The 26585-nt window shown below is 45.2% G+C and overlaps 1 protein-coding gene across 3 annotated transcripts in view; it reads right to left on the bottom strand.

The window, feature by feature from the left end:
- col11a2 (collagen, type XI, alpha 2) overlaps positions 1 to 26275 on the bottom strand; it is a 52804-nt gene extending 26529 nt beyond the window's left edge. The window contains exons 1-6 of one of the 3 annotated variants that reach the window (XM_086193293.1): positions 25798 to 26275; positions 9856 to 10017; positions 7201 to 7411; positions 6844 to 7006; positions 6271 to 6393; positions 410 to 1780 (exon numbers count right to left, since the gene is read on the bottom strand). In XM_086193293.1, coding sequence (XP_086049419.1) covers positions 410 to 1780; positions 6271 to 6393; positions 6844 to 7006; positions 7201 to 7411; positions 9856 to 10017; positions 25798 to 25915 — 2148 coding nt within the window. In that variant the 5' untranslated portion in view covers positions 25916 to 26275. Of the gene's footprint in view, positions 1 to 409; positions 1781 to 4594; positions 4709 to 6270; positions 6394 to 6843; positions 7007 to 7200; positions 7412 to 9125; positions 9337 to 9855; positions 10018 to 25797 lie in introns of those variants that run through there. The other 2 variants (XM_086193291.1, XM_086193292.1) reach the window with 2 other exon arrangements.
- Between the last annotated feature and the right edge of the window lie 310 nt (positions 26276 to 26585).

Genomic DNA, 26585 nt, shown 5'->3' with positions numbered 1-26585 from the left:
CTCATTCATGTGACTGGTACGTTAATGGTTTCCCGAAAGGAAAGAGTGCTGGAGGGTATTCAGGTTCTGAGATCCAGGGAGGTAGTGAAGTAGAGAACAATGTACAAGGAGTCATGCTTCAGTGTGCACCGTTGTATCATATCATATGGAGAAGTTGGGATGATCACGAGGATCATATGATATATAAACAGAGGAGAAGGCGCCCAGTTTGGTATGCACCACCTTCCTTTCTGGTTGTCCACCATCAAGGATTTGCCACCTTTTGATCCACAAAAAGTTATTAGAAAGATCCAAAAAATGGACCTTAACCAAATTTACTTTAGTTGCCGATCCTGAATGGTGGAAAGACCTGACAACCAGACTGGACAGGCGGGACATTCCGACCCAGTCACAGGCCTTCGAGTTGTACCTGTTGATAACCGTTGATAACTTTCTTCGCTGGGACTGCAGTTCCACTCAGCGCGGTCTTGTCAAAGGGTGGGAAAGCTTTGTGCTGGGACTTGATATTACTATCCAACACCACCTTGGATTTCGTGGGTCTGGGTGGGGTGGGCAGGACTGCAGCAGACGTTGGAACGACTTTCTTCAGAGTGATGGGAGCCTTTTCAACCACAGTCTTCACTACTTTGCTCTCGGAAGATTTGACCAGGGGGACTTTGGTGACTATAGTTTTAACTTTAGTGACTTCTGTCTTCACTTCAGTTTTTGCCACTGGAGCCTTGGTTGCTACAGCCTTTGCTGCTTTTGCAGGATCTGGTTTTGGTGCTTTTGTGGGTATCGGTACCTTGATAACCTCTACTTTGGCAGAAGATTTAGCCACACTGACCACGGTCTTCTCTATCTTCTCTACTTTAACAGCTTTCTCAGTCTTTGCTTTTGTAGTGGTTTCAATTTGGGCCTGATTTGCAGCGCCATTGCCAGCTTTCTTTTCTACCACAGTAATCTTTTCAATTTTGATTTTGCCATTGGCCTTGGCCTCACCATTGACCTTGTTCTCTGCTTTCCCATTCGCTTTGACTTTAACGTCTTTAACCTCAATGGCAACTTTTCCATTTCCATTGGCTTTCTTCTCTGCTGCAGCTTTGCCACTGCCGTTTCCGTTCACTTTGACTTCAATTGTCTTAGACACAACGGTGACTTTTCCATTTCCATTGGCCTTCTTCTCTGCTGAGGACTTTCCATTACCATTGACTTTCTTCTCAACAACAACCTTGCCATTGCCATTTCCATTGACTTTGACCTGACCTGCAGCTGCGGACTTGGCCTCAGCAGCAGGCTTGGCCTCAGCTGTGGGCTGGACCTCAACTATAGTCTTAACCTCAACTACAGGCTTAACTTCTGCTGTAGGCTTGGCCTCAGTGGTAGGCTTGGCATCAGCGGTAGGCTTAGCCTCAGCAGTAGGCTTAGCCTCAGAGGTAGGCTTGGCTTCAGCGGCAGCTTTGCCATTGCCATTAGTTTTTACTGCAGCTGCTTTCCCATTGCCATTGGCTTTAGCGGCACCGTTCGCTTTCTTCTCAACAGCTGCTTTACCATTGCCATTCTTAGCTGGGGCCGCGGTAGGCTTGGACTTAGCTGCTGCACTGGGTTTGATCTTGGACAAGAGAATGTCTACTGCCGTGGGCTTCACTTTGGATGGCTTGGCAGCAGAAGACTTGGTGGCTTTGGTGGGCATTGGAGGCTTGACTACAAGTTTGTATGATCCAGTTTTGGCTGGTTTTACGGGAGGGGATTTGGGTTTGACTGGGCTGGGTTTAGTGGGGGCTGCCTTGCCATTGAGCGCCTTCTTCTAATATCCATATTTATTGTTTGGTTAAAATGTTAAATGTGTAAAAGTGCATTTTGACACAGACACACACAGAATATTGGAAGATTCAAGGGGGTTTGGGATGGGGATGAAAAGCACAAACAAGGGATGGACAGAAGGAGAGAGAAAGACAAGAATGGATGTTTTGAGAAACAATGACATAAAGATGGCTAAGGGTTGGATGATTCACTGAGACTGCACAGGCATTACTGGATACAGCAGATGGTTGGTTTAAGATTGAAAATGGAGAGCAAAAATACATTAAGTACAAGTACTCAAACAATTTGTCTAAATCAAATCCAATTTTTTGCTGATCTCTCCAGTAATGCCATTCTCAATATTCAATAACAAAGCAGCGTATTGATAAGAACTGTAGCCTGTGTTCTTGGCAGAGGCACTGAGGGTGTGGCTGGTAAGCTGTTGCTGAACACACACAAACAAAAATGCACATCTCTGACTCACTGACACACACAGAGTTTATGACTGCACCGAGTAGCTGAATTTCTAGAAAAAAAACAGATGCTGCTTATCAGCCGAGCGAAAGCAGGAGCAAAGCATGCATGCGAGTTCATGTTAGTCACAAAAATCTATGAAAATAAAAATGAGCACACATCAATTGGCCCTACACATGCTATAATAAAGAGCATACGTGCAAATTAAACATACACAAAATGACAAGTTATCACCCAAACAATATTAAATGAAGGAGAGAACAGTGGAATTCTTCAAATATGCTATACAAAACATAAAAAAGAAGAGACGTAAGATGTATGCGGCAGGACATACAACTGTAAAGTACAAGAAAAAAGACAAAAAGAACGTGCACTGATATTCCCATGTTGGTTGAAAAAATTGTAGAAAACTAACGATGGGGAAGTAAAGTTGGTGCATGCGTTGACATCATCTGAGACAATTAAGAAACCATGCAAGTAACAAGACAATACAGACACATGCCCAGGTTTAACTGTGTTGCAAATCTGTCATTTCTTAGACTAAACTCTGAAGGCAGGTGGTTGGGGTTTGTCAAAAAAGACCATGCAACAAGTGCTGAAAGAGAAGCTGCACTGTCCACTTTTAGTCTCACCATCATGACACAAACCCCACCAAGCTAGTACACATCACAAATCAAGAATATTTTACCCAAGTCTGAGAAAACGATGCTCCAACACACCCAGAGTTTCCTACAGTAACGAACAACCTCCTGAAACATACTGAGTGGTTAACTGTACTTCACTGTAAACCTCTAAACATGGATTTCTTTTTATCTTTTTTGTTAAGGAGATGAAAGATTTCCACACTATTTAGGAGAAGGTATTGCGATCTGGCTTTATGCTTTATGGTTAATGTTGTGGGTGGCGTGATTAGAGAAGTGAGTGGAGAAGATGAGAAAACGTGTGCATGTCAACACTACTGCACCTACGCCACCCCAGTGCCCCCACCATATGTACCTGGCCGCCATCTAGACACACATAGATATACGACATCACGTAAATGACATGAGGACAAAAAAAGGACAAAGTTAATTCAGTGAGATGGTGGAAACGAGATGGATGTGTGAGATTGTCAATGTGTGTTTTTAAAAAGGTCAGACATGAATACAACAAGTGTGTCATGGAGCAATGAGGACCGAGGGATGAAGGTTGACAGGCATTCTTGTAAAATGTAATGATGCATTTATGATAACAAATAAGGTTTAGGTACCATTTGAGCCCGTATCAGCACCAGTACCTGAAGTTCAGTACCAAACAGTAATTTTCATGGGGTCATTTGGGATGCACTTGTTCTGAAGCACGTTTGTTCTTCCTCCCCATCACCACCCTGACCTGAACACGCTTACATCATCACTGAGCTGTAAACTAGAGCCTGACATGTACTTCTGAATCCTGTGGGTTGCGATTCACATTTCACTGTGTCATAGGAGCAGGATGGGGAAAATTCAGTCCCATGTCGGGCTTTAATTTACATACAAACACACACTTTACCGAAAGTCTGCACCCATGGAGCATAGCCATCAATAAGTGTTAGCGTGGGGTAGAGTTGGTTAGTGCTCAGTGGGATCTACCGTCCTCCAGAGCAGAGGGCTTCCACGGACTGCACTCTGAAGCTCTAGGTTACTCGGTCTAAGGATGAGCCTGTGATTGTTCTGTGGACAGCGTTGTACTACTGGACGTCATCCTAGTCGACTGCTGAGCCGCCAGATTACGCCATGCTCATGTTCCACACCTGTGCTCACGTCGCTGTAACATACTGAAGCCCACCTCTGAACTACTGTGCCAGGGCCACAGAGGCGTACCAATCAGTGCAGGACCTCACGAACTCTATAAGACTAAAAATATCATTTTAGTTCTAAAAAATAAGTTTAGACCCTTCAATTTCCTGCAGCAGGTACACTCTCCAACTTTGTGTTTCACATCACTTTGTCGTTTATATCCTAAGGGTTCTGAAGAGTTGAAGCTGCTCTCGGCTTTTATCTGTCACATGATGGCATGATGTCATGTGGTCATACTGTCTCTCTCTCTCTCTCTCTCTCACAGTCTCACCCAAATGTGCTCTCAGGAACCAGAGTTTGGCAACAGTTTGATTAAATGTGAATAAATACTTCCAAAGTTAGTGCCCTTAAAAGTATGACACTCAATCCAATAGTTATTCCCAGTAACACGGTTATGTTATTCTTTATGATGTCTACTGTATAAATGGAGCTGCCTTCTCACACAGCCTTCATACCTCTCTATCACTCATTCTCCATCCTTTCTCTCAAACCCTTCTTAGGTTTTCTTGCTCCCTCTTTACCTGTTGAGTGGGGGCCCCAGGTTGGGGGGAGGGGGATGGAGAGGACGGGGGAACGCCTGTTGTTTCCTCATAATAATAGGGGTATTCATGGTCATCCTGCTCCTCATCAAAGTACTGAGAGGGATGGGAAGATTGAAAGATGGAGGGAGGGAGGGAGGGAGGGATGGGTGGGCGGAAGGGAAGAGGAGGAAGAATGCATGATGAGGGAAGGGTGGAGGTGAGGAAGGGTTGCAGAGGCAAATAAATAAAGAAAGAGTGGGGTGAAGCAGCAAGAGGGCAAAAATAAAAAATGGTGCTAGACAGCAGTTTATTTTTCATTCCTCAGAAGGAGTCTGTGTGTCTGCTTAAATGATGTTTAATAGATACACAGACGACCTTGACGAATGAGAAGAAACACCGACGGGTGAAAGACAATGAATAAATATTCATTCAGAGATCAGACATCTCAACAGCATCAACGTGACAGGGTTTCTGTACAGTGACGTCACACGATTAAAGATCCAACACGCAGCCTTATAAACCTCTGGATGGATGCGGATGAAAATCACTTCAGCTGTGATGCAGCTGGTGTTCATCTGAGTCTCGGAAAGAAAAGAGGCTCCGCTACCATCTTGATGCCAAATACTGATAAAATTCAGTCTACTCAGGACGCCAACTAGAATTTGAACATGTACAGAATAAGTTCCTTCTTTCAGCCCAGGAGGAACGAGTGAGGGAGATGTTGATGTAGGCTTGTATCATCCGCTTTCCCCTCCCTGTTCCCTTGCAGCTGAACAACAACTCAAGCGTATGCCTCTCATCACTGTCGTAGGTGTCGTTAGTGGAGGGTATGATTTGATCAGACCTCTGGCTTTACTCATCGAGCTAACAGGTGAGGAGGAAAGTGGATGGATACAAACAGTTGTTGAGGACAGTGGTACGTGGGGCAGACAGAGAGGGAGGGCAGCACTTTGATGACACTATCAGACAACCAACACTTAACCGCAGGACTTTTCTTTCTTTTTCTGAGGTTCTTTAATGTGGACGTAGATTTTACACCAGGATTGTAGGCCAGGTGAATTTGAAAACACAGAAAAACTTCAGACAGAAGGAATTTAAAGCACGTTTTCCTTCAGGAGATAGCACTGACCACTGGTGGTCCCCGAGTAAAAAAAAGTGCTTTTCAGAAAGTAAAATTACGAACTTGGAGTTTCTTTCACTCTCTAAGAGCTACTCAAATGTCGTTTTGCTGTCTCCTTCAACGAATGATAACAAGATCATTCATTGCTGAATATTGAGGTCCACTACAGGACAATGGCTGTGTTTTCCTTTGACCAAATTATATATTCATATATATTTTGGAAATGTTTTGTAATCCACTAAGTTTCTAATCCTTCATGTTTTCCTGCAGGATCTTGATATTTTCATAGCAGGGAAACCAAAGTCCACCCGTGCTGTCCTTGCCTGCTTTATCAGAGCTGGAAATGAGCTCATGAGGAAGTTAGCATGGCACTGATGCTGCAACGCGTGTGTTTTCAGGTTGTGTGAGCGACCTGTGAGGGAGACCTCTTGCCCTAAAATGAAACTCCACAGTAAAAATTACATCCTGCAGGAAATGTATCAGGGTAATCCTGCTTGCTTGCTTCAAGTTTGCAGCAGTGGAGGGTAAGATGGGCTGCTGTGGTGCTGGAACTCACATATGTGTTGGGGTCCTGAGCTTGGGTCTTGGGCAGAGGGGAGTCACAGTCAGGGCTGTAGTGTTCACAGAAGTCATAGGCAGCCTGGGGGTTGGAGGCTATCAGCAGCTGCTGAATGTCTCCCTGTGGAGGAGCAAACAAACCAAAACATGTCAAGAAATAACAGCCTTAAAACGTACAGCAACTTTCACCCAAATAGATTCAATAAATTCAACACAGCCCTCATGAAGGGAGGATTTGTTACAGCTTTATTACAGCATATTCGTTTTATCTGGGTGTCCCTCATTAATTGACCTGAGTGATTTTGGAGCTAAGTAGGAATACGTTTAGCATTAATCTGCTATTCATTTCAGTGAAGGCAACCTTTTATGGCTTTTCACCTGAGTTAGATGAAGGGAAAAGAAGAGTTATTTATGTTGCACTTTACCTTGTTAAATAAAAGGAGCATGTAAAAATCAGTGGAACCAAATTAAAAATGCAGTCAAATCAACAGGACAACATAATAAAAGCAGATATGAAACATTAGCTGCCAAACCACCAATGTGAGCCAACGTCAGACATCCAGGTCCTCACCTGGAAAACTTCCTCATCAAGCAGACGGGCTCCAAACACTGTGATGCCGTTGGTGTCGATCTGGGCGTTGTTTCCACGGGGCAGCGCACGGGTCATCTTCTTCTTGCAGTCCAGCAGCAGGGTCACGTTTTTCTTGGAAACGGAGAGAGCGATGCGATGCCACCTGGAGACAGGCAGGAGGAAGCGAAGGCGAATAAATGTGTGATGTGGCTGCAGGGCCCCTAACAGCACACATTCCAACACACACACACACACACACACACACACACACACACACACACATTCCCGTCCCAACCACTAACACGACCCCACTCGTGTCATCTCAACCAGTCAAACTGGCCACTGCTGGTTACTGACTTGCCATCAGCCAGGTTGACGCCTCTGAACAGTGGGTAGTCTTCAGGCGCAGGCTTGCCGTTCTGGTCCTCATACAGGAAGACGGGCGAGCGTCCCAGCTCAACGCCCAGCTGCTGGATGCCCTGCTCACTGTAGATGGAGAGAAGGAAGGCCTGGAGACCAGCCTGGGCTTTCAGAAGAGCCATGATGGAGAAGTTCTCTGGAAAACGACCTACAGACGTGACAAGAGAAAGATTCAATAAAAAAATGAAATGTTGCTTTTCAACTGGCCTTTGAGAAAACATAAGGAGACAAAGGCAGTTGTCTCATGACTGTTTCTCATGAAAAGGAAGGGAAGTGAAGCTAAGGTTTCCAGGGAGGAGAGATGAAGGACAATGGGGAAGTATTTTAGAAAAATGTGCAAATGACACCAGTGATGAGTGACTAAATATGTCAGGCTGGATGTAGTCTCACGTGAGGCTGCAGTGGAGGACGAGGACACATAATAACAGGTGAGCTGAGCAGGAGAGGGAAAGTTAAACATAGAGAAACAAGCTGAAAATCAGCTTTGGCTTTTGAGGATTTCTTCACAGCCACATAAATGCTACGTTCTCTTTACTCTCCTCACTCCAGGGTGTCAGACGGTTTTCTAAAGTTAATTTGTTTTGGTTCTCTCACACAGTCACACAGCTCTCCGCACTGCAATTATTCTTTATATGCGTGCGCAATCTAGCAAAGACTATAACAGCCACACTTAACTCTGGAGAGAACACTTCTAAACATAAATAGCAACCTGTAATGATAAATACAGGTTTCAGTGCTCTGGAATTCATCATGATTATGAGCATTTAAGCCCCCGCAGGAGTGTAGCCAGCCAGCTCCTCCTTCCAATGTCAGCAGCACCTCAGGAACAGATGCAAGAGCTTGTTCTACATTGTAATATTGTACTTTCAATTCAGGTCCCAATGGAATTTGACCATCCCGATACCTGAACTTTGACGGCAGCTGATGCTGAGTACAGATGCAACACAGCACAATAAAAATACACACAGATATATTTGTCGAAGTGTATTTACTCCTTTGATGGTACGGATGTGTTGTGCGACATGACCAAAACCCTCCAGACAAAGAAGCCAGAGAACTCATCACCTACTTTGATGGACGCCCTCAACTGCAGCCTTGACACTGGACACACCCACATTTGGTCAGCATGATTGTGCGCTATTCTGCTTTCTTTATGTTACATAGATCAACCACTTCTTCCGTAACACTGAGTGGAAGCACGGCACAAGACGAGCTGATTTCCTGTATACTAGCCAGAGGTAGATGGGAAGTAGCAGGATGGATGGGTTGGTGTATAAAAACTGCATTTTTAGCTAGTATTAGAAGTATCTCAAATTCTGATACAAGTTACATGTAGCTACAATCAAATCCATCAAGGTTTGTTGTAAGCCCAACGGATATGGATTTTTTGGGGCCGATGCCAATTACGATATTAGGGAAATGAAAAATTCCTTAAACGATATATCGGCCGATTAAACTTTGTACCAAGTGTTTGGAACTATGTTTGGAACTATATTTAAAACATCAAAAGCAGGTATTTTGTCTTTTTATATGACAACAGTACAAAGATTTAAATTGTACGGAGAACAATTTACTATTTCTAAATACTTTTAGTAGTAATTGTGTGGAACAAACAGCTAATGAACAATTTGAACGTTAAATAAATCAAACACATGGCAAAGCAGCATAGGAGCAATATTAGCAAGGCAAGGTAGCTAATATTTAAGCTAGGTTATCCTAACTTGCTTTAGCTTGCTAACATGTCAGGTCACGCTCGACTGATAATATCAGGGAAGCGTGACAGACACAACGAGGCACGTCATAGGAAATGGGAAACTTATAAAGTTATTTTTTATTTCACAAACTAGTTATTATAAACTTACCATTGAGACAAACTGCTCGGTTTTAGTACGCATGCGCTGTTGGCTTTCAGTACCGTACACTACTTCACTCACTCTGTGGGGTTGCCATGGAGCGCGACATGAGAGGAGTCAGAGCGCCCTCTACTGGATACACAAGGACATCAAGAAAAACGCCATATTAACGGCATTTTATACTAAGAATTACGCGTTAAAATCAGTGTCTATCGGTCAACCGATGAAATGGGCCGGCCGATTAATCGGTCGGGCCCCAGTTCGTTGCTATGGAAACCACAACAGTGAATTAGCTCTTAAGCAACTATCAGCACACACTTATAACAGTGTCTGGCTTCGGGTTGTACAGCGATGGTAGCACACAAACTTCATTTCCTCCTGAAATCTCATTTTTAAGTCAGAATGTTTAGAAGTTACAGGTATCAGTGAATTTGTGGAGAGATAATCGGTTATAACCTGCGCTCACGATGACTTCACAATCAACAGACTCAGGCCCTGCTGGTCTGCTGGGGGAGCCAGGGCACAGGGGGAGAAACCCACTTAATGACAAACGACCTCAGTGGGCTTCTTGAGGGCTTTGGGCTGTGTCATGGCCAAGCTTGAGAATTGTGTAAATTTAATTTATTGTCCTATCAGTCAAATGTGAGGGGGAAAAAAAATCAAATGAAGGTTAAGATTGAAGTTTTTTTGCATTCATATTCAGAGGGAAAATCTGAAGTCCGGAGCACTTGAAGCCTACCTGAGAAGAGCTGCTTGGTGGGGGCAGATATCTGGGCCTTCTTGGTGATGCGGTAGGCGTGATCTGGGCTGCTGGAGCGACGGGACGTGCAGAAGCCGGGAACTTTCTTCACACCCTCGGGTAGAGAGGGGACCTGCAGAGCCCGCAGGACGTCCACTGGGTCTGAAGATGAAGACGAGAGAGTCACTAGATTAGTTAGACACAGCAGCTCAAGGCCCCTCGCTGCAGATGTAGATGTGTTCACACCATCGTCCATTCCTTATTGGTGTCAAATGCAAATGTGTGATATTTAAAATGATCGAAACAAACTTCTGCAAGTTTTCTATGCTACACAGGCCGAGCAACAGGGGTTTCAGTGAACACTGACAATTCTATCAGGGTTTTCCCAGAAACTGAAAATTCTATAGGCCTTCTAGACATTTTACAGACTAAAATGTTTCATTTTGCACCATCCGTCATCATCTCACAAGCTTTGCATGATGAAGACTTTTTTAAAAAGCTTCAGTGATGCCTGGATGTGATGTAATTCCCCCCGGAGGATCAAACAGATCATCTTGTAAGTAACTCTAAACGGTTTAGTTGCAGGGATGCGATACAGATGCAGGTAAGGAGGAGGTCCACAATGGCTACATTTAGGTATAATGTAAGAAAGGCAGCACTGTGTCAGAGCAGTGGGCCGCGGTCCAAGCCCGGCGCTGCAGGGCAGGTACAGTAAAGCTCAGTGTAAATCAGAGCAGAGACAGAAGCGTCTATTCTGTTCACATTTATCAAGCAAATGAAACAAGTGGCCGTTGACTGATGGTGGTGAGTCAAATGGATGTTTGTGGGAGGACACACAAGCATTTCATAGTTTCACCTGACACGCACAAACACTCAAAAATGCAGGTATGCACACACATGCTCTACATCCTAATATTACACACAAACACACATACACACGCACTCTCACATCCTGTCTCCACTTTCACACACTGAGCTCCACCAGTCTGTGTCTCCACAGCAATTTGCCTCCTTCACATTGCTCAACGGCACTGCGTCAGACCGCGGTAGACGCATGGGAGCTGAGATATGAGTCCCTTTAGGGGCAGTTGTGCTCAGATGAAACACAATGCAGAACGCTGGATATTCTGATGCTAAATGTCCTCCTAAGTCCTTTTGTTTTGGGGAAAAATGTGGTATGAACCCCACTGTCAGTCTGACGTTTCAGACCAACACTTCTTCCATCCACTTGCCGTGGCATCTTCTTACTCTGTTGACTCCCTCTGTTCTTCTACATCCTACATGACCGTGAGCTCTAAGATCTTGAGTACGCAGCGGCGGCGCGACATCTGTCAAAACAATGTGCCAGCCTGTGGTGGACGCAGGAAGTCTCGGGCGTGGCGGTTCACGCAGCAGTTTAAACGACTTTCTATTTTACTGTCATTCACTGACACTAGCGCAGTGAAATCTGGTGAACAACAGCATTCATTGTGCATCAGTGCACTGAAGTCTTTCTAAAGGTTTAGAAACACTTTACGATAAGGGTGCATCACTAGCAGTTAGTTAGAGCTTAGTTACAAATAAGGTTGATGACTAAGCATGACTAAAGCATAATCAGCCATTTATGAATGCTCTTTGTGACCCTTACTTTAACACGTCCCTTAACTCCACACCGTCATGCTAACCCACCCCAACCTCCCCCAGTTTTTCCATCCATCTTAGCTTTGACCCATCACATGAACACTTTTAGTGAATGATTACCAGACACCCCAGTTAACTGTTAACTACCAGTTGACAAAGCACTACTAACCGCCATTAACGTACTCTTTTTGTTATGCGTTACCAAATCGTCACTTTGGAGATGTTGTGTTTTCAGCTTTGACGGGACTCAAACGCCCCTTTCCACCTGCAAAATGCGGTGTTCCTTGATCGCGTTGTTTGTTTGGTTCCACCACATCGTTCAAGGACTTTGTCTACTACCACCATGCAATGAGGCGTTGAGAGGTCGAGGTCATGTCACGTGTTCCCGGTGAGGTCTCCCTGGGCTTGTAACACAGAAGTATTCTGATAAATGCAATGGGACGTCTGTTTAAAGTTGACTCCTGTAGGAGGTCTGTCTGTGAGGGTCAGAGGTCAAGCTCTTCATTTTGCTGCCTGGTCATCTGATTGAAATGTTTGGCAGTTCACAAACGAGAATGCTTCAGATATTCAACCTTAACATGAGACTTTTTCCTCTTTGAATCCATAGAAAATGCTGTTGCTGTTCCATTAAGAAGGCGAGCCTCCTCCTGTGCTTTATACCACAGCTTTTGCTTTCACATAAATACTCAACAATGACAGACACCAAATAACAGAAACTGTAAACTCCACCTCAGAAAATGACATCTTAATGGTTTATTTGTTATTGGAGAGGCAAACTGTGAAATTACAACAACACCCAGTATTCACATTTTTCCTGGACTCAGTCGCCCTGCCTGTGTTTGAGGTGCACCGCTTCGCTGTTAACAGCCCGTTAAATTCACTCACGACCAGTCCTGCAGCGCCACTTCTCACAATAAACTCAGGGTGGCAGTGATGCGGTGCTCTGCTAGAAAACAAAAAACCCTACAGGCGACAGTGGAACCCAGCACTCCTGTGATGATACTGCACCTTTACCTACAGGTCACATGACCAAACTACCAACACGGTCATGATTCCAGTCCAGCCACGCACGCGGGGACATGTAGCAGCGTGACACAAAGTCCAGCATGAGCTACCACCTGAGCTGCTGCAATTCATTCGGCCCCTTGGGAGTGGGAACGTTTCGTACCAGTTTAGTGACACAAACACTTCTGAGCTTGAAAATAAAAAGTCTCAGGTCAAAGAAGGTCCAGCAACAGGCAGAATTTGAAATTTGTCCTATGGAAGGTTTTATAGTTGAGTAGAATTTAAAAAGTTTGATGATTCTGTCAACAAAAAAATATAGATATATATGATTCATACTGCTTATGGCACATGACTACCACTGAACATCCTCCTCCTGGATCTCGTTTCCTTCTACACCGACTGCCAGTTACTCATCCCACTGTCTAATGATGTCACAAGAAGACATGCATGAATGTACGAAGAATCTGAAAGGTGACCTTCTTTTCAAAGAACACTAACACGGGACACTGTTGTCTTTTCTGTCCTAGAATCACTCCGGTCCCTCCTGTGGTTCTTGTGTTTAGGTGACACCCAGTGTTGCTAAAGCGGCCCACAGATGGTAATATTTATTCAGACAGTGCAAATGCTGCGTTAATGTGGCCTCAGGGTGTCTAGACCATGGCCAATTAACGTCATTCTACACCCGAGAGGAGGAGGAGGAGGAGGAAGATGGAGGGAGTGGGAATGAGAAATGAGAGGAAGGAAGAGAAAGAAGCATCTTAGGTATGTAAAGAGAGTGGTACTGTGATGCTACGCTAACCATCAAAAGCAAACTTCCTCAAGTACAGAGGTGTCATACATTCGATCGGAAAAAGTACTTTGGCTCTGTTTATCTGCTTCAATGAGATCATCATGAGGGGAGAAAGTGGAGCAAACTTTTCTCTGACACACGTCTGAGATAATAAATCTCTCTATGCTTTTGACTTGAGGGTGAAAATGAACCAGGACCATCTCGCAGGGAACATGTGACCACGACGTCTTAGAACCACATTGTGTGGTGGCGGTGCACTGAAACAATCCTCTTTCATGGTGGACACATGAATAGCGTAACCGTTGGTTGCTGTTGTTAAACACAAAGTCCTCATCAGGGGTAGGTTTGGGTGGGGCCAACTAACACTGGAAGCCGTAGTGTGAGACGAGTATTTGAGTCCTGCTAGTCGCGCCAAGTTACAGTGTTAACCTAAACAACGGTGTTTTCTAACCTTAACCAAGTGGATTTGGTGCCTAAACCTCACCAGCTCTTTTCTCTATTGACTCTGGAAGCACCGATTGTTAACCCTTTGGATGATAGGAGTACATTTGCGTTGTAGTGTTAATTTCTTACATTATTTTTGTTGGTCTTTCTTAACCGTCACATGTAAATTACGGTGTATAACAAAACTTCCCTCTGCATTCAGCCCATCCTCCATGGAGTGTAGCACTCGGGGACCAAATCCAGATCCTCTCCCAGCAGCCGGGTCAGGAGCACCGACGGAAGTAATTGACCTACTGCACGTGTCATTGATGGTGGAGGGAAATGGAGCATTTGAAGGAAACTCCACATGGAGAGGGCCACATAGAGCCGGGATGGAACCCAGGACCAACAACCTCACGACTCTGCCACCAGTCATAAAATAAAAACGACCTTTTCAAAATTTCTTCTCGTAAGTGCATGAACGTTGGCCACTGCCGGTCATCAAGGTGAACATCAGCCACTACTGCCAGTGAATAACCATAACCTTAACTTTTCTCCACTAAAACATATGGACAACCACTCAAAGATCAACAGTATGTTGTTGAACCAGGGGTTTTGTGTCCACCATGACAAAAATATCCTGAATGAAGAAGGAATGAAGACAGAAAAGTGTGGTCTCTCAACTTCCATAAATGGACCAAAGTGATGTTTGTACCTGTTTAAATGTTTCTAAAATTCTTATGAATGTCATGATCATGATGAGAGAGAGTGATGAGGAAGGTGGAAAGAGGTTCAGACAGAAGTGGAGCGTGTGTGTGTGTGTGTGTGTGTGTGTGTGTGTGTGTGTGTGTGTGTGTGTGTGTGTGTGTGTGTGTGTAGGTTTTGGGGGGGTCAGGCTGTGACAGTAGACAGTGCGGTTCTGTGATGGCAGGATACTGGATCAGATTGCAGCCCGTGCTCCCCCAGTACACCCAGTATACAATGTGCCGCTCTGTTCCCTGCTGCCTGCCCAGCTCAGCCGGGGCCCTTCCTGCCTGGAGGACCACAATCACGACAAAAACACACCCAGAAAAATAACACGTAGGGCCACAGAGGTACACAATCCACCAGTCCAGGCGGGGCAAACTGCCCTGATACACAAGACAAGGAGACGCAAATATGAAACTAGACAAGGTAGGAAAACACACAGCCGGGGGGCAACTTTCTTTACTTTCTTTCTTCTCCGTCTTCCCACTCCATCACTCTTCCTAACCATAAGCGCTCACAGATGGATGTGCCTTTTGATGTAAACGTGGGCCAATTACACCGCTGTCATTAAGACAGGAAGCAGGGCTCTCAGGCACGAGAGGGCAGTTACAGGCAGAACTGTGGGCAAAGATTACAGTAGCAGGTACAGGTATCGCTCCTGACGGCTGCACCGGCTACAATCACCGTGAAAAGACTGTTTTGTTCGCTTTAACATACATGAAACTACATGCGGACTCTGACACGGTACTTGAATGAGCTCTGCTACAAGACGGTAATGTTTTGGTGATGGTTGTTAGCAGGATTACTAAAATCTATGAGGCTGATTCCCACAAAACTTACGGGAGGGCCAAGGAAGAACCCACTCAGTTCTGGGGCAGAACTATTTAACACAGTTGAAATGGCCTCTCTGTTTTGACACCGGGTTTGGCTGGGAAGTTATTCATTGATACTGGTGATTAAACTTCTCGAAGATCAAGAAGGATCTCATAGAAGCCCAGTAGACTTTAACTTGACATATTTGTTTTTACCAGTGCAGACCAATAAACCTAAATATTCAACAACAAAACATACACACACACACACACACACACACACACACACACACACACACACACACACACACACACAAACACACACACACACACAGGATGGGATCAGTTTAAGTTCAGCTCTATAACAATCAAGATCTTGGTGAAGCATCTTGCTTGTCCATATAGAAAAAGAGGCTCAATGTCACTTTCATCCCCAGTGACGTAGTTACAGTGAGGAATTTTAAACGTGTGAATCCATGTAGAAGAGTAATGTTCTATAAGGTTTCTCAACAGGTGCCCGGCCCCGGTGAAACAATCCCATCACTGTTTGACTCACTGATAGAAAACACATGCGATGCTAAGCATGCCACTATAAAACCAGGTGTTGCTAAAGCTGCCCTGAGAGCTGGAGGTGACAGAATGACTGCAGTTCCCAGTAGCAACCACTAGATGGAGCTGAGAGAGATTTAATTAACTTGGTGACACAGACGCCAGGACTCTTGAAGAATCACATGTTGTCACTGCAAACAGACACACACTGCTACTGTTAGGTGAACAAGCGACTGTTCAACAGCACAGAAGATTTAACACATGTGACACAAACGGCAGAAAACACACACCTCCCTGGTCTGAACCAGCTGCACACACGGATTACAGCCTGTATGCACACAACACACCAGAGTGTGAATCAGTGAGGTCCGCACATGAATGTTCAGCTACCTGGGCTTCTGGTGTGGCTGAATATTAACGATAAACAACAGAAAACAATCATCGGTCCTTTAATAGTCTCAGAGCTTTCAGAGTCACTGGCAGGGGAAATAAATATAATATAACAGATATAAAAATGTCTGAGAAAATAGTTTTGTGGGGAAATCAGTTGAGTGACAGTGTTCTCCCTGTGCCCTAAAGTCCTGAGTACACTGAGCGAGCACACACTGTCGACCCTGGTCCAGACGTTTGTGGGAGGTGACAACTTTGTGGTTCTGAGTCACTTCAGACGTGAAGTTCTATTTCCTCTCCTGGATGCTCAAGTCAAACAATTTCTGTGTATCTGCCTGTATGCGTCCTTCCTCCGCTGGTAGATCGGTGTCAAATACCAGACGCACACTCCACCTGACATGCTGACCTCTCACCTTTCACCTTAAACAAATGCCACATTGTTAGAGACGGAGCAGGACGGACGTGGATTACTGATTTGAGATTAGCACAAGCACGCACACACACACACACACACACACACACACACACACACACACAAACACACACTGTAGGGTCATCTACATTCGCCGTCTCAAACCATCAGGATCTATAAAAATGGCTGGCTTCTCCAGATCTCCGAAAGCAACTAATTCTGCGACAGCAAATGTAACAAGAGGTTTAACTTCATGGTTAATCTGTTCGACTCCACAAGCAGAGGAAGGTGGATCACAAACTAAATGGTTGAATATGTTAATCTCAGGTAACATCAATCACAAGAAGATGCTGTTATTTTGAGCAGTCAAATTAATATACAGAAACTAAATCAAAGAAAGTCTCAAAAATGGTCAAACTAGGACAAGATGGAGGACACACGTTGCTTGATATTATTCTCCAGTGGTGTAAATTACAGCAAAACTTAATTAATCTAATCCTGTACATCCAAGTGAAGTATGGCCTTCTGGGGCCCCCTTGGTAGGCCTGTCTGGGTAGATCGATGCAGGGGGCTGCCATAGTGCACACTGTCAGGTTTCTGCATCATATTCAGCTGAGCTGAAACTAGTATGGCTCACCAAACGCCCATCATGACTCTGAGAGTTTTGTCATGTTAGCATAGCTTGCTGCTCATTATCTGCAGTTTCAGGTCCTCACAAATGCCAGGTTGCTGCTAAGTAGGTCACTGAGTGTGAACCTGTCATTCAGAAAATGTGAGGATGAATTTAAATTCCTGGATTTTCATCCTCTTATTCTAAGAGTTCACACTTGTTTGCCCACACATACATTAGCCTCTCCTGGTGCATCACAAATCACACTGTAAACTGGGAGTAATAATTACACTGCACACTGAACCATATTCTAAGTTAAATATAAAACAAATTGCAAAATAAACTTTTGCTCGATCACCAGCCGTCTCTCATCCAGCCGGCTGACCACAGTGGTGAGGCACATGAGCGCAACTGCAGCTGCAGGTTATAATTTACAACATCTTGCTCTGCAGTTACAACTTATTTATAATACCTTGTGTTTGCAGTCAGAAAACCCATTTCGCTTTAAAAGGGGGTTATAAGATAAATTACATGATTAACATGATATCATTGTGACAGCCGGCATAAACACCCCCCCCCCCCCCCCAAAAAATACATATAAGTATCTTTGGTACTGAACAATTGTCCAAAAATCCCCACTGAATTCCCCTGAAACACAAGAATGTTCAACAGCACGTTGAGAGGGAGCCTCAGATCACGTACAAGAAGAACTGTTCTGATCCTGACAGGAGCAGCAGAGTACACATGAAACCATGCGGCCAAAGGCAACGCAAAGAAGAAGAGGGGAAGGGGAAGAAGGAGATATCCAAGTCTTCCAAACAGGTATTACAAGCCATTTGGGGTGGGGGTGGGGGGCCCTCAAGTTTTAACATCTGAAATGCAGGTTGCAGATTTACTTTACACAGAAACTCAGGGGCATTTCTAGGAACTTTGGGGGACCGGGGCAAAAGAGAAAGGGGGCCCCTCAGGGTCACTGCAGCTGCACTGGGCTGTACATGGCCAATCCTCTCTACTGTCACTGCTGGACTCAGGTGTCCTTGGGGGACCGTCTCCAGCGCGAGGGCCTTGGATGATGGCCAGGTTTGTTGCCCTTGACAGGGGAGAAAACTTCACAGACGTTAAAAAAAAATTGGTTTGCTGAATGTCAATCAACAGGTTTGTATCAAAAGTGAAATTTTAGTGATGATGATTTCCCCTTGGGTTATTTTGTAGTACTGCAGGGGGGTGTGAGAACTATTCAATACTTTCAACAGCTGTAAACATGGCAGCCAAAAATACACAAATCAGTGCATGTACAGTATAATACTTCCTTTTAGTGTTGTCGCATGATAGGAGATTGTCTTCTATGAAATGTAATGTGGATTCAAAACACTAGAAATGATTGGGTTACAATAATGAATCAGACACTGATGATATTCCATTAAAAGGGGAGGAAGTACATGAGTGGTGGCCCTTTATCATGAAGTCAATTTTTTGATTTACATTTTTGTAAATGTAAAAAAAACAAAATAAAACAAAACAGAGTCTGATTTCAAAAATCTCAATGAAAATAATAAAAAAAAACAAAACAAGAAACGTTTTCTCTCATGCGCCCGCCTCCATCGAAGAACTACCTCTGACGGATCTCTGAGTCAATTCAGAGCGGCGCCAGAGTTCAGTGTGCTGCAGCCTCATGTGGTTTCTTGCATGTCGCATGTGCCCACGTCCTCCTCTGTCCCCTGGGTAACATCATGTGGCTGCACTGATCTCGCCAACGTGTATCGTGCTGGAGGCTCATGTGGTTTCAGGCCCTGAGGCCACAGTCTGAGTTTGGAACTAAGGGTGGATGCTGACACCACAGGGCCTGAATGGGACCTCAGGGCCTTGACCAGAGGACATTCAGTGGTCCCATAATACAGACCAGGACAGACAGTCAGAAAGGGATCGAGTTAGAAACCCCTTCGTCGGAGGCCCACCGATATGTCGGCGCTGAACGTTTTCACTGCCCTGTACACTAAATTCCCCCGAGAGAGACACCTCACCTCAGTCATGACTGAGCTCACATTTTAATGTTAACATAAAAACCGTTATAATTACAGCCCCCCGTCACTGAGATTCTGCGTTTATAGTTTCATGGCCAGACAGTGAAAATGTGTGCAACCTCTCCGCTGACTGCTAATGTGGACTCAATGTTTCGGAAACCGAGATAACACTTGCAAAGAAAAGCTTGCTGTCTAAGAAAAACCATATCCTCATCGGATAGGATAGAAAAGTTCTCCTCTAATCTTCTCAAATAAACCAACTTGTATTTGAAACAGTGTCATGCTCCTCTAACATTCAAGCATCTCCAGCAATGCTGCGAACAGATACAGCCTGAGGCGACAAGTCAGACTGATGATAGAGACAAGCGTAACAGCAGCGCTGCGTCTTTAACTATCATCACAGTGTTGGCAGCTGCACACTTTCAGAGTGGAAATCCCCTCAGCAGAAACGTACCCTGCGTCCCCGGGACCTTGACAGTTGTAATCTAGCTGCAAAAATGTGTGAGGAGACGACGGATTTAAGAGCGCAGCAAAGAGAGTGCAGGAGTAGGATGGCTGGTTCTGATACGTCGAGTCAGCATCTTACCAAAAACACGCCCTACCTTTTACACCTTCACCTGACCACCCTGGATGCTTCCAGACACTGAGGAATGCAAAGTCACAGGGTTCCATGTTCGATATCACACACAAAAACCGTCAACCCACATTCTGATCCTTCATATTTGGTTGTTGAATCACTCGTGTGCAGGCTGATGAAAGCAGGCTGTACGGTCGTTGGGCCTTCAACAAGGTTTCTTATCCTGCATAATGTTTAAATTCAAGCGTTGGAAAATCGTCCTCACTATTTATGTTGACCTGTTTGCATGTGTTAACTCCTTGGGGTGTTTCCCCTCCCTCTTCCTACTGGGTGGTGGGAAAGAAAAGGGTTGGGAATATATCAAAGATATCTGGAGGTGGGACTACGATGCTGCTGTTACACCAAGGTCACAGAGCCCAGACGGTGGCTCACTCAAAAATCCACCGTTGTTGACTTTACATGTCGCACCCCTGCTGCACTGTGTGGTATTTATTTTTTTTTAGCATAATTTAAAGGGAATAACTTTTTGGGAAATAAACTTTTATCCATCATCCCAGAGCCAGACAAGAAAGTAGAAACCTTCTCTCCTCTTTGATGCATTTGGGAGCTGAGCCCCACAGAGACCCGCTGACTATAGTTAGCTTAGCACAATGAATGGTAGTGGGTGGGAAGTGTTAGCAAGGCTGCAAAAGGGTCAATTAGGGGGTTTGCATAACATTTGCCGCAAAATAATTTAATATTACAAAACATTTAGAGTCAGAAACCTAGACGGAACTACTTTCCTGACCAGGCACAGTGATTTGGTGCGGCACCTAAAATGCGTCACTGAAACTTCAGTCAACAAGACCGAAAGTTTGCTGACAACTAGAAGAGAGACACTGCTGATTTTGCAAGTGAGGATGAGGAGGATTACTTTTGAACAAACCAAGAATCTAAACCTCATGTATTTGATTTCTTTCTTCGTCTTCTTCTTCTTTTTTTTTTTTAGAGTAGAATAGAATGCCCCTTTATTGTTATTATACAACTGTACAACAAAATTAGAGACAGGGGTATGCTAACACTTCCCATCCGCTACCATTCATTGTGCTAAGCTAGTGGGTCTCAGTTCATTAATGCAACACAAAGCAGAGAAAGGGGGCTATCTACTAGTACTGCTACTGCTAAGAGTGATACTAGTCTGACTCGGGGGAGGATGGACAGTCTTATTGGATCACCGTATTATTTTCATTCTACACTTTTGTCAGTTTGCATTAAAGCTAAAAAAAGACGGGTTTTTATCTCATACTGGTATTTTTATGTAGCCGTCAGTTTGTCCTCTGGCCGAAATGCACTGTCTTTTTATGGTGCCTCCCCTGAAAGTCAAATATCCTCTGATTGCATGAAACTTTGGCAATGTTTAATGTGAGCATCCCACATCGTAGCAATAAACATCCACAGCAGAGAAAGAGGCGAAGCCTGAACAGTCCAAAATACCACATAAAAAGGTAAGAAGAAGAGCTTTTTCTCTGTGAGCGATCACATATTACAGCTCCCCTGGGGTCTAAATGGACTGCATAGATGTTTGGAAGAGAAATGATATTCATATATGAAAAGCACCCAGCTGGCCTCCACGCCCTCCTGCAGTCACGTACCAAATAACAGTGACTAGGAATAGCATCCTATACAGACAGTCTGTCATTATACTGCTGGCACACTCTCCGGCCATCCGTGTACATCTTCTGCTGAAACAGAACGGCTCGGAGGAACAACGCCTAACTGTCAACACACAAACCGCCAAATCATTACCTACAAACCAGGACGGACGATATGTTCCCTCTGCTCCTTTGTATTTTCAGTGTTCGGGTGGTTTTGTGCGAGAATATGAGTTATTATGAGTTCACAGTTTGAGGGGATGTCATGGTCTGGCCTCTCACAGCACGTCTCTCACATATAAAGACCTCAGAAGTGTTTTATGTTTATCTCAGCTTTGACTTTTTGTGTGTTTTAGTTAACACAATTTGAGCCTTGGAAGCAATGTGATTCTACATCCGCGGTGAATCACGGGGAGGTCAGACACACGTCAGAGCCACTCTGCAGCGCTCAGCATCCCTGAAAAGAACATTTTTGTAGGCTACACACCAGCATCTCTGTGAGACACAGTGAAAAGATTTGAGAAGGAATCCAACATGAAGTAAAGACACTCAAGTTCCCGTCCAAACTAAACCGGCGTTGAGCCTAAATCATTGCCGGTGTTTTCATATCCAGTCGTACTCTTTGTTGATCATCTGCAAACTGGTGAACGGTTCAACATGCTAATGGTCGTCCAGAAAAAGCAGTCTGTTGTATAGGGAGATTTTGCCCTGGGCTTTGCCTCCCAGGCAGGTTGTGTTCTACTATGGCTGCCCTGAAGGCTTTATGCAGAGAGTCTCTGGAGAGTCTGTGACACACTTTGACAGCCGACAGTGTCCGATAGTGGTAGGCAGGATGTCCACTTACACTGGGGTCTGATCCATTCTGACCCATGTTTTTTTTTTAAATTCTATTGTCTGCGTAATTTCCACTTTTAAAATAAGTTTAGGCACCAAAACTACATGATAAGTTTTAAGAAAACATCATAACTTGGTTTCAAATAAAACACAATAGAATACACAAGTAAGATTGAAGACAACTACAGAGAAAAAAATAACACAAAACCATGGCAATAATAACAAAGCAGTCCAATCCCACCTGACCACCCACGATCCAGACCACCCATCCTGGCACGAGGATTCTCTGACACATTATTCTGATAAAACTGTTTTCTTACTAACTCTTGTTTTTCCCTTGTTATAACAAAATAAATGAACCCATTTGAATAAGAGCCAAGTTTCCTCAAGATAACGCCATTCAAAAAGCAATCTGAAGTGGAGCCACTCTCAGCTTCCTCACTCATGAGAGTGAGGGTCTTCCCGGGACTGGAGACCTGCAGGAGAGGCTGCTGCCTAACGAGGGCCCTCTGAGCAAACTCAGTCTCATTTAGAGGAGCAAACATGGCTCCTTGGTTGGTTAGTCAGCCGTCCATCAACCCAGTAACATGGATTCTACACCAAAGCATGAACAACCTCTCCTCTCATTGCTCCCGTTACCTAAGTGTTCGCGGTCGAATCCGATGGGTCCGCTTTAACTGCAACAACTAATCATGTGGAAGGCAAATTTATTGCTTACCATATTCTGGTAAATCAATGCATAATTTCAGTTGTTTTTCAAGAAAAAAATGTCAAATGTTTGTTGGTTTGGGACTCTTAAATATCAGGATTTGCAGCAGCGATTTTGTAATTTATGAGAGGAAGTATAACCCTGTTGAGACAATAACCAGCAGGATCATCTGTGACTGCCCCACTTAAACCCCCTTGCATTAAAAACAGAAATCATCAGCCCATATCCTGAGCGCTGCTGATGCCTCCAGGAGTTTGTCTGACGGCGATGCGTCTCCTACAGGAGCGGGACCAGCAAAGCTGACTAAACCAGTCAAAATTCAATTAAAGCGGTTATCATCTATTTTGCACATTCAAGTCCCTGGTCTAGAGGGACACAGGAGCCACTGAAGCAGTCAGATGACACGTGTGGTTTAGGAAAGCTGTAAATCGAATGGAAAGATGAAGGACTGTGTGAAAGAAGGGAGGGGAGAGGACGGAGCCTCAGGGGCCAATGGGAAAATAATGACCAGACCCGAACAATTCAGGTGCCAGACTGAGTCACATGACCACCAGAAAGCTGAATTATTGGACAGACAGTCACAGGAGTGAGCTGTCAAAACCCACGCATAGTAGCTCTATTCACCACGGAGAGAGAGAGAGAGAGAGAGAGAGAGCGAGAGAGAGAGAGAGAGCGAGAGAGAGCAGAGTGAGGTTATGTTTAGCCAGAAACTGACAGACTGCCCTTTGAGCAGCACTCTGCTTTGAAATGAGGGTGAGGAACATCCATGTCAAGAAAATACTGCCCTCTGATTTTCTCCACCTTTGAACAAAACCTGGCTTTCATGCCTCAGCCGTGCCTCCTCCTTCATTCTCTTGGAAAAGAGAAAGCGCCAGCGCACTTTCTTAAACCGCTCTTTCACAACGCGGGCGGGGCGCTCTTACGGCTGGCATTAACGTCTGCCGCGGCGCTACAGGTGAGGAGCACTATCCTTTCACGCTGACGTCAGGGCATCAGGTGATTCCTCGGGTCATCTGAACGCGCAGCGCCTCCAGCCGTTACGGTGAGGAACAACCTGACCGAGGCGCTGCACACAGAGGCGCATTCACGCTAGCGCGACTCACGTTTCCGCACCCTGAGCTGAGAAAAAGCAAAACAAGAAACACATATCCATAAGCTTCAGATACACAAACACAACTGTACAAAGCGCGCACACAGACGCGCGGACACTACGCGCTTTCAGCCCCAAACCCCCGCGACCGCGCGGATCTCACAATATCCTATTCATGAAACGCGAAAGACCTTTTCGGGCTTCCGCCTCCAAAATACACACGGGAGCCGACGGGAAGGTGCAATCGCCCCCTGCCATCTGAGAGTGGAAACGGAGCCAAGCAACACAGCACAGGAGAGAACCCCGTGTCCCAGGAGCCTCCTCGGCCGCGGCCGCCAGAAACGGCGCGGGCGAGGCACTGGTTCCGTGACGTCATCGAAATGGTTTTTTTTTTAAAGACAAACCTGTCGCAGCACTGCTGCTTGTTCGACAAGGTGTGTGGAGATTTAAAGTTTAAAAAAAAGAGAGAGAGGAGAGCTTCATTCCTCCAAACCACAACGCAAAAGGCTCATGGAGGGAAACACGTCCACTGTACGCGTGAAACGAGGAAACCTTTAAAATAACTGGTATCGGAGTCTTCAGACTCAGGTGAATACTTGGTTTCTCTGCCAAAAAATAAATCAAGGCGACTAGTGGCCCGACGGGGAACTACAACCAGATGATTCCGTCACACCAAAATGTGTCTAACTGCGGGAGTGAACCGCAGCAGGTAAAACAAGCTGGGAAGAAAACTTCTTCTCTTCTTGGACTCAACACGTCTGTGCTGCTTACTGTCGGTACCAACGTCAGCATCATGAGCACGGGGACAAACGTCCTAGATGTGAGCAGCAGAGTCCCTCCAGCCGGAGGCGGTGATGGATGGAGGTGCGCAGGCTGAACTGGTAAACAGCCACTTTCAGAAAGAAGAAGAAGAAGAAGAAGAAGAAGAAGCGCGACTGAAGCACCGTCCTACCCCATGGCCCCCTCCGGGTGAGGGGCTGCTGATTAGTCAGAACTGCTCTGTAGAAGAGGAGCAGATATCAGGGGCACTGTTTCAAACAAAAGAAAAACACAGACACCTAAAATAATTCAATCCACCGCCACGTTTAATGAGAGGACCCCCGCGGCGACTCTCAAAAGCAACAGCAGTCATTTAGAGCAAAATAACACATTTGTATATTTTCAAAGCAAGGTAAAAAAGAGGGGGGGGGGGGGCAGAGTCCACCCCTGTTCCTCTGCCTCACTGACATTTGGTTTTTGATGCGTAACATCCATTCTCTGACAAGACGTGTTCAGCAGTGTCGATGGCAGATTCACTGGTTGGGGATATTTTTGGTCTTTTTTGTCGAATCCACAAAAGCAGTTGGGAAAGAAGAAGAAAAAAAAAACCCTCAGGGCACTGAGTCCATTCTCGGACACTCCTCTTTCCCTCGGCCCCACGTCTTATTTCTCAACGATCACATCTTTAGCCCCGAGATGCTGACATGAAGTTGAATTCAACAGAGGTGGTCGTTGCCACAGCAAGTAAAACACGTTCAGGGAAAGAAAAACTACACGCACATGAGCATTTCCCGGGTTAATAAGGAGGTCAGGTGCGCGGGTTTATTACGCGCAGTGACTCAATGGAGTCAGAAAAGAACGTAGAGAGGGGTTTTTGTTGTTGTTGCTGTTTTGGACTGGAGGGAATAAAATAAACCCTCAGAAAGACTGGGAACAAAACGGTAAAGACAGAAAATCTCTTACCTGCTCGAACCACGGCCGCTTGGCACAGGGCGAGAGCGACGGTTACCAAGGCGAAGGAGGAGAGGTCCACACGCCATGGTCTCCGTTTCTTCCGGAAAGGACAAGCTCCAATATCCATAGTGTTGCTGTAGTGTGGCGGCCCGGTTGAGCTGTAAATGTAGGATATGGTGGAAGTTATCCTCTCACAGAAAGCCAGCCGACGTGAGGGACCCGACCGAACCTTCTGCGAGGCGACAGACCAAAAAAAAAAAAAGAGGCACGCCTCTGGAGAGACGTCTCTGCCGCTCTTTCCTTGATGAGTTACCTATGTCTGGCTATGTTCATGCACAAAAACTAGACACTAAAAGGGGGTCTGCGGTGGATAAATCTTTTATTTTAATGTTTAACCCCTTAGTGCTAAAGCCCCATTGAGTCAGCCTGGGTACGAGTACCCAAAGTGGAGAGAGCAGCAGAGAGACCTGGAAACACGCTCTCTCTCTCCCTTCTTTACTTTCTCCCACGAAGAGCGAGAGCGTGTGTGAGTGTGTGTGTGGAGAGAGAGAGGGAGAGACAGCACGGAGAAGAGGGAGAGAGAGGGGGCGTGCGTTAATTTGCGCTGGGTGCGCGTCGTTCTACGTGTACGGAGGTGCGTCTGAACGTTTAAATGATAGGCTTGTACAGATGTTTCAAAACACACACACACACACACTTACACACACACACTTACACTTTTAACTGAAGTGCTGGATCCTCACACTGACTCTAGACCAGACAGACAGAATTAAACAATCATCCGTCGCTCTGTCATT

Source organism: Aulostomus chinensis, chromosome 22 (genome assembly GCF_037954235.1).
Source record: "Aulostomus chinensis isolate RoL2024-O1b breed Wild chromosome 22, RoL_Achi_v1.0, whole genome shotgun sequence".
In the NCBI taxonomy this organism is placed as follows: Eukaryota; Metazoa; Chordata; class Actinopteri; order Syngnathiformes; family Aulostomidae; genus Aulostomus; species Aulostomus chinensis.
Note: the sequence above shows the minus strand (reverse complement) of the source record. Positions and strands in the feature narration are given on the sequence as shown.